The sequence below is a fragment of the Centropristis striata genome, chromosome 5, assembly GCF_030273125.1.
Source record: "Centropristis striata isolate RG_2023a ecotype Rhode Island chromosome 5, C.striata_1.0, whole genome shotgun sequence".
Classification (NCBI taxonomy): domain Eukaryota; kingdom Metazoa; phylum Chordata; class Actinopteri; order Perciformes; family Serranidae; genus Centropristis; species Centropristis striata.
The window spans coordinates 10,879,990-10,888,919 of record NC_081521.1 but is presented as its reverse complement, the minus strand read 5'-3'; the positions used below and the strand labels follow the sequence as shown (position 1 = coordinate 10,888,919).

At 38.2% G+C, this 8,930-nt stretch overlaps 1 protein-coding gene across 1 annotated transcript in view; it reads right to left on the bottom strand.

Moving 5' to 3' along the window:
- Window positions 1–389: 389 nt before the first annotated feature.
- pard6b (par-6 partitioning defective 6 homolog beta (C. elegans)) overlaps window positions 390–8,930 on the bottom strand; it is a 37,256-nt gene continuing 28,715 nt past the window's right edge. The window contains exon 3 of the mRNA XM_059332816.1: window positions 390–6,021. Coding sequence (XP_059188799.1) covers window positions 5,087–6,021 — 935 coding nt within the window. The 3' untranslated portion in view covers window positions 390–5,086. The remainder of the gene's footprint in view (window positions 6,022–8,930) is intronic.

Below are 8,930 nucleotides of genomic sequence, written 5' to 3'. Positions count from 1 at the left end.
TTGTTTTCTTCATTTGCTTATTCATTTTAATGCCTGGTACAACTAAAGGTACAAATAGCTAAAAATAGTTACATTTGAGAGCTAATATCTAGCCATTTTCATGGTTCTCTTGATAATAACCAAAATAATTATAATTATCAAGATAGAAACATCTAGATATCAGCTCTTAAATTAAACTCTTATGAGCTTTTTTGATTGTTATGAATATAATTGTCCAAACAAATGTACCTTTAGTTGTACCAGGCGTTAAAATGAACAAGAAACTGAAGAAAACAAATGTCTAATATTTTTTTTTCCATGACTGTATGTAATTAGTGTACGACTGAAGAACATGTTCAGAAACATATTTAAATTCACAAATATTTCCATAAATTAACAGACAGCAAAAATATCGCTACATATTAGTTTATTTCATCCAGCTCCTCCGATCAGAAATTACAGGTGTACATCTATTTATTCATACAACTCCAGTTGAATCTTAAAACATTTTCATTTAATGTGATAAAAATGTACATCATATATAGCATTGATATGAAAATACTGACAATCTTCATTACAAATCTATACCATAGGATTTATCTGGCAAGCAAAAATCATTGCTCAATCACTTTAAAAAAAAAAAATCTGACTTGAAGCAAAATAAGTAGCCTGTTTTGAGGTTGTGCTAATAAAACAGTTTCTCTTCCACAAAATAATATTGATAATTCACAGTATGGAAAAAATAATAGTGTCTTGCACAGATTCTCCTGTTGCAGTAAAATCACCAAATGAAATAGTCTCCTATTGGGCAATGACATCTACCGTGAGATTTACGACCAAAACAACAATCACGAATTAACAAAAAAAAAACATATCAGTTATAAAAATAAAGTTATGAAATGTATACAAAGAAAGAAAAATGTAGATGCATGATTAGAGAATAAATAACAGTGTCGCTGTGGTTACAATCCCAGTGTCCTGTGGTAAAGTTAGAAATTAAGAAAATAAATTAACATTGATTTCTAAAAGTCTTCCGCTCAGAGTACCATTCATTACTGTTCAATGTCAGGAATGAAAGAAAGAGGACAGAATCCCATCAGCACTCTGTGTCCCATAAAAGACAGTACCTTATTATACACACAGCTTGAAATACAATAGTGGATGCACATATGTTTTGTATGTGTGTTGGTTTCCAGTCATAGATATTCACTGTCTGATAGGCTCATTGGATATTCAAGCAATAACCAGAACTAAAAGATGAAAATTAGGATAATAGTGATCTGTATGAATGTCATGTGTTTCAATACAAGTGCACATAGGTTCAGATGAAGCCAATAAACTTAACTGAGGGTGTGTGAGTGTCCAACGTGTTTTAGTAAGTGAGATCAAATCCATGCTAAAGTCAAGGGTGTCACTTTTAAGGAGAGAGCAAATACTGAAAATCAATAAGAGAAATAATAGATCATCTGCTCTCGCTTCAAGGAGGCAGTTAGCAGCAACACGTAAGGTTAATGGACATAGACTTCCAATAAATGTTATGGATCCACTTCAAGAACAGGATTCTGTGGGATTTAATTAGAAAATGAATTGGAGTTAAAGGACCAGTGTGTAGGATTTATAGTTGGATTTACCACTGTGCCATCTGGTGGTGAGGTTGCATATTGCAACAACCTAATTACCCTCCAGCTCAACCCTCCCTTTCCAAGCATGTAGAGAACCTATGGTGGCCGGGCGGGTAACATAAAAACATGAAGGGCCCTCTATAGCGTCAGTGTTTGGTTTGTTTGTTCGGGGCTACTGTAGAAATATGATGGTGCAACATGGCGGACTGTGTGGAAAAGGACCAAGGGCCGGATTCACAAAAGTGTTCTTAAAATAAAACTTAAGAAAATTCTTAAGAAAAAAAAAATTAGGATCATCCTAAGTATGTTCTTAAATGCTATTCACCATTTTTTTCTTAAGAATTGTCGTATGTCTTAGGAACTTCTTAGTTTTCTCACTTAGGAAGTTCTTAGATTTTTAACTTAAGATCATTCATGTGACAATAACGTGAGAACTTCAATCTAAAAGTAATAATAAGGACATGGTTTCAGTAACTTGGCCTACTTAAATAAAATGTTCATCGTGATGAATTTAGTATCAAATACAACAACTGCCTCCATGATTTACTAAGAGTACATCGTAGTGTAATCTAGGAACACGTCACACAGACTGAAAGGACATTTCAATTATATGTCAACTGCCAAAATAATAAATGTATTAACAATTTAGTCTAGGGCTAAACTAAATTATTAGAGAAATCAAATAAATGTTAAATAAATTAGTTCAAGTAAATCCATATCAAGACTTATCTTTTTCACTGTAGCTGTTTTAAGTCTGCTGAGGGCTTCTCTTAAAGTTGAGAAGAAATTTTAGAAGTCAAAGAACTTTGTTTTAAAGAATCTCATTTGTTCTCAGGTTCTATTTTAGGAAAAAACTAAAGAAGAAAGTTAAGAAAAAAACTAAAGAAAAGATCAGAAAAAAGTGGCACTTAAGAAGCATTTTTTTCTTAAGAATGCTTTGTGAATCCAGCCCCTGCTTCCTATGTAGATATGAAGGTCTCATTCTAAGTTAACGAAAACATGTTTTTTTTTTCGTTCCAGGTGCTTATACATTAATGAAAACATAGTTATGAATATTATTATATATATTAATATATTTCTGCCAATAGATCCCCTAATTTCACGGATGTGAAGCATACTTGCTAACTCCAGCATGTTGACATTTTGTAATGCTATATTATGTAAATTAAAAAGGTACACTATACAGGATTTTCCCAAAAGAAAAAAAAAAAAAAAAACAATGTATAGACTCCAACAGAAATAATGTCTCTCAATTATAAGTTATTGTATAACTTGTCGTGTGTGGCCGTGTATGAATCTTCAGAGACCCTGTACTCTTTGTCTTTGGGGCATTTAGCCTAATTTTTTTTACATTTACAAAATACAAAGTTCCTATCAAAACAAGAGTGAATCTGGGGTTTGCGTTCACTTTTTTGTGGAGTAGCGGAGTAGGGGCCTCGTTTACAGTAAGTGACAATTCCTGCTATGTCCCTAATAAATAAACAATTGGGAGAAAAACCTACACATTGGTCCTTTAAGTGTAAAAATCCCACACATACAATTTAAAGCTGCACTCTGAAAATTTGTTGCTGAAATCAAATGAACTTCACAACCAGAAAATCAAGTCAAATGCATTTCTAAAGTCCCAAATTATAAATCTGCCTCAAAGGGCTGAGGAGCATATTTGCTTAGTGCAGCTTTAGAGAAAAAAAACACAACAATTAATTATTTATTTTTTAAATTTAGGCTTGAGCCGTCAGTCAAGTTTTTGCTGAGAGAAACTTCTTTACTGCCTCGTTAGGAACTTTTTAAGAAAAGCTACAGCGTTGATGGAATTACCAAACATAGATCAGACTTTACATAAGACAGACCTGCCTCACCTTTCTCAAATAAGTGAATCAGTTTGTGCCCAGTGTTCCTTCATGCCTGTTTGTTTTAATATGACTCAGTCTGACCAGGGCTTATTTTGAGATACAGGTGGTTTCTCTCTTTTCACTGTATGCGTCTCTCACTTCTGTGGTTTCATTTGCTGATAGTGTTGCAGTCCAGCAATTGATCTGCCATTTCAGGCCCAAAGTCAATATTTAGTAGCATTCTGAATACAGTTCCTGTATTACATTCTCTCCTCATGTGTCATTATTGGAATTCAATGAGAATGAAGATATAAAAAAGGAAGTGGTGCAGAAATACTGGAGAGAACACTTTTCATATGTGAATGCCTCGGGACACATCCAAGTGAACTCGGGGCCAAAACAACAGAGATTAAAATATATTGTACAGCACTGAGATGGGTTATACTGAGACATGGAACCAGACAGAATAAGGAGGGAGAAAATAAACAAACAAAAAAATAATAAATCACATTCACATTTTGTCATTTGTACACATGCAGCAGGGGAAATAGCCCTTGTCGTGGAAAGGAGAGGGAGTGCAATATAAAGGAAATATGAGAGGGAAATTAATTCTAAGATGTCCCATTCCCAGTTAGGAGCGATTTTGGAAACTGGTCATACAGTCACTTGTGAGGTACAAGTAGTGTGTAAAAAAAATTATGATAATAAAAAAAGAAGAAACAACATTTTCAAACAATATAAAACACAGGCCTGATGGTAAATGATTTTTAAAAGACATGTTGCTCCCAAGAATGATCAAAATCATCAACCTTTCATTATCACTCAGTCATTAACACAGCAGATAAAAAGAGGAAAAACAGCCTACAACAGTAGTTAAAAGCATCTGAGCCAACACAAAGAACCCAGACTTGTTTTTAGGTAGTTTCTCCTCAATAAAAACTACATCATTATTATTATTATTATTATTATTACAGATCTCAGCACTTGGTCAATGGTTGTGGTACTGTTTTATGTGGAAAATACCGCAACCGTTTACCAATCACGTGCTGTGGTCACCTGGGGGAAGGGAGGTGGTCATAGAGTGGTGCAGGTGGATGGATGACAAGGCAAAAAAAAAAAAAACAACCACTGATTGTCAACAAAAGCTGGAGCTGAAATCCTGCTTCTGTGTGTTTGTTATGGTGACTGGAATTAAGTTGATCACAGGACTTCTCCCTTCATCTACTCATAGGGCTGAGTGTCTCATCTCTGCCCTCTTGTGGAAGCTCAGCATAACAACAGTTTCCAGGTGAAAAACAAGTGCTTGTAGTGGTTTAGAAATGCAAGTAAAGGTTATTGGGGGGCGTCAAATTACACTTCTTCGACACTTCTTTGTGTGATATTTTGTACCGGCAGAACTGGAAGCGGTCACCACTATGGCACACATGCGTGGTCGTTGGCATGTAGAGGAGGGAAGTATGGAGTGCAGTGTTTGACGTGTGAATGTTGAGATGTACGAACATTTAGGTATCAGTGTTGTGATGTAATATGTACACTTTTTATTGTGCTTCCCAGGGACAGTCGCTGTATGATGGAACAGGATTTATGACTCCCACAAGTGTGAGTGAAAGCATTTGAGTGTTTCCAGTGTTTAGTGTGTGAATGCCCAGCAGCCTACAGAGTTATAACAGTGCCGTCCTCCTCTAGACTTCGCCTCTCTATTCCTCTCTCCGGGGACGGCGTGGTGGAAGTGGCGTTGGTGTTGCTTAGCGATCCGCTGCTGCCGCTGGCCGGCAGCGTCCCGTTGGCGTTGATGGAGAGGGCGGACGTGGAGGTGGCGGCGGTGCGGAGGTTGAGGTGCGGCTCGTAGCGAGGCAGCGAGGGCATGCTGTAGTTGGAGGGGGCGCGTCTGATGGGCTCGGCCTCGCCGCCTGCCTCGATCACCAGGTCCTCGTCGTCCTCGTCGCTCTCCAGCTCCCCTACGGGGAAGTTCTGGATGATGTGCGATGGCATGGACGCCGTGGCACCGACCCCGCTGTGCGACGAGTAGCCGTAGTAGCTGGCGCCGCTGTCCGACGAGCGTCCCGAGCTACCGGACGCCGCGCCGCCTCCTCCTCCCCCGCTGCGGACGACATTGTTCCGCTGGTTGGCGGGCTTGACGGTGATGATGAGGTTGTGACTGTTGGCGATCATCATGTCCGTCACCTGGTCCAAAGACTTCCCAGCCACCTCGATGCCGTTCACCTCCAGCACCTCGTCGTTGACTGCCAGCAGGCCGGTGCTCTCGGCCAGCCCGCCGGGCACCATGCGGGAGATGAATATCCCCGGGACCTTCTCCAGGCCCTGTGGAGTGACCCTCACGCTGGAGCCGTCGCGGATGTAGAAGCCCAACGGTTTCTCCTGGCCGTGCTTGTACAGCCGAACGCGTCGGTGCGTCTCAGGGAGGATGTCCACGTCGATGATGGAGGAGACGGGCCGGAAGTCCCGAGGAAGGCTGATGATCACTGGTGGTTTTTTCCTGTTGGTGTCGGGCCGCAGAAGAACCGCCGAAAGCACCGTGTTTTTCTTCCTGGTCAGCGAGTTGGTACCAAATGTGTAATCAGCTTCCTCTGCAAAAAGAAAAAGATAAAGGAAGTAGAAAAAGAGAAGAACAGAAGGGGAAGAGAGGATAAAGGGGAAAGAGTGGCAGAAAGAAAGGGAACAGAGAAACAAAGAGAATATAAATTAACAAATGCTGCTTAATTTTCCATTAACACCATACCAGGATAATTACACATCAAGTCGTGATTCAGGCTGACACTCTGTTGCATCATGTAGCTTCAGAAGAATGAATAATGCTTTGCAGTGGAGCAGCTCTCAGCCTGAAGCATGGCCGCAGGGTGTCTGTGCTGAACACACACAAGACGCTGATCCCCAGAACTCCCCTCAGGTCATACTAACACTAAGTGCCACACCAGCAAACCAAATAACTGACACACTGTAATGTGTCAGCTTTAGAGGTGCTGGGCAATATTTTAATTTCATTCTCTCTGGTCTCTTAATAGAATCGTATCGTGACAAAATCATATAAGTTATTGTAAAGAATTATCTAAATTTAATTGCTCTTCTGTTGTTGTCCAAAGGTGTGAATGAGAGTGTGAACGGTTGTCTGTCTAATGTTGGCTGAATAAATTGTGAGATTAAGTAGCAGTTTCTAACAGCAGTGTGCAGATTTTCTTCACTCTACACTAGGGCTGGGCGATATTTATTGATATAAAAAATATATCAATATATTTAATATACGATATATATCGTATATCGATATTCAGCCTAAATGTATCAGGATATGACTTTTGGTACATATCGCCCAGCCCTACTCTACACCCAAGAATTGTACTTATACCCAGTGAAGAGATAAAACTTTTGTATTGATCCCATTGCTCTGGACTTATATTTGCAGGCATGTGAACATCACCAGTGTATAGCTGAAAATATGTTTTTATTTTGACTCTATAATTGGGCTTATAGCCCTGAAAGGGCTATTGTGTTTTATATTATTAATTGTTATTGTTAGACATCCTTTGCCGCAGCTCAAATTGCAGTGAGCTGGAACGAGCTAGAAACATGAAACTTGGCCCTATAACTGCAAATGATGGGCAAATGCTTCCCAGGAAATAGGACTCCTATCAGCTACATGGTGGCCCTGTAATTAACTCCCAAAGATACGATACTCTAGAAAGAAAAAGGCCACAACCCTGTCATCATAAGTCTGATTGACTTATATTTCACACACAATTATATCATCAATCTGTTTGACGTGATGGATTTTTTTGCTTCTATGTTAAAAACTGTAATGGGATATCTACTTTTTGGATCTGACTCAATTAACACCAAATTTGGCATAAAGCATTGCACGACTGAGATATTATGTATAGACATTTTTAATATAAATAGGTGATGAAGACATGAGATCCAAAAACATGGCCGCTATCAATTAAATCCCAAAGGGCAGAATTTAGGAGTAAATTGGCCATAACTCATAATGATTTGTCCAATCTTAAATCTTAGACATTTTCAGGTATGTTCATTTTGCACTAAAGTTTCCTAATAAAATAAGAAAATACTCATGTCATTTCTTAAGCATTTAATTCCCAAAGAAGTATACGTAAATAGGCTTTACGATGTGGTTATCTCATGAACTATTTATATGTTGAATTACCAAAAGAAAAAATGCTATATTGTGATTGTGATATCTATCATTATCAAGATGAAAAATTACCTACATCAGGAAGAAGATTTTGGGCATGCCTTCATTACCTTTGAAAAAAAACTCAAAAAAGTATTGATACTAAAACATTGTATCCGGATACAATACTCTTTTTCAAAAGTATCGATACCTAGCCAAGGAATGAACACTTAAGTTAAGTTATTGTTATTTTTTATCAAGCTTGCCTAATATTGTGCACAGCATACAACCTCAAAATACTGTTCTAATTGTTATTGTTTATTGTATTTATTCATTTTTGCACTACCTCAGACCTGAAGTTTGTTATCATAGTTGCAGTTTGTTTTTGCACAACTGTTTTTTATTATAAATATTTAACCTGTGATTGTGTTAATTTTTACATGTTGCATTTTTCTTGTTAATAAAAATATTTCCGCTAAATTTTGGGGTCTCTGTTTTTATCCTGGTGGTATCGAAAATGGTATCGAGTATCGAATAATTTCCTGAGTATCGGTATCGAGTTGAACATTTTAGTATCGTGACAACCCTAGCCAGGCTAACTGTTTCCTTGTTTTCAGCCTCTATGCTAAGCTAAGCTAGCCATCCCATGGCTGTAGCTTCAATTCAGAGAGACAAGACAGTGGTAATAATCTTCTCATCTAACTCTCAGCAGGAAAGTGAACCTGCATGTTTCCCCAAATGTCAAAGTCCTTTTAACGTGTTTTGCCATCTGTGTTTCAGATGAGAGACAGACTGTGTTTGACATAACGAAAAGGTCACATTGAACCTAGAATATTATGTTCACATTTTAGCTGCATGAGTCACTGGGATGCCTTGAAAGCCAGCCCTTTTTATGTATATATTGAGGAGGAAGTGTGTGTACACTGTCAAGCTGCTATAGACTTTAACCCAACATGGCTGATATTGGACCAATAGCTGTCCAGGTAAGGGAGGGAAAAGCTAGACCTTGGCTCCATAATAGTTAACCAGCATAATACATACAGCTAAACATTAACATCTTTGTGACTTTCATTCTCATTTTTACTGGCCCCAGGCTGATAACGTTTTGCCTATTTCTGGTGTTATTTATAACATCTTTTTATCTAAATATGTTCTCAACTTTTTCACCTTTCCACATTCCTCACTTTTTCTGTTTTGACAGCACTTTGTAAACTCTGTTATTAGATTAAAGTGCTCTATAAATAAAGCTCTGGCAATCTTACGCTGAATACTTCACTTTCCTTGCTCTGTGTGTGTGTGTGTGTGTGTGTGTGTGTGAGGAATCTGGGAAAATATCTATTCAGGTGGTTGATA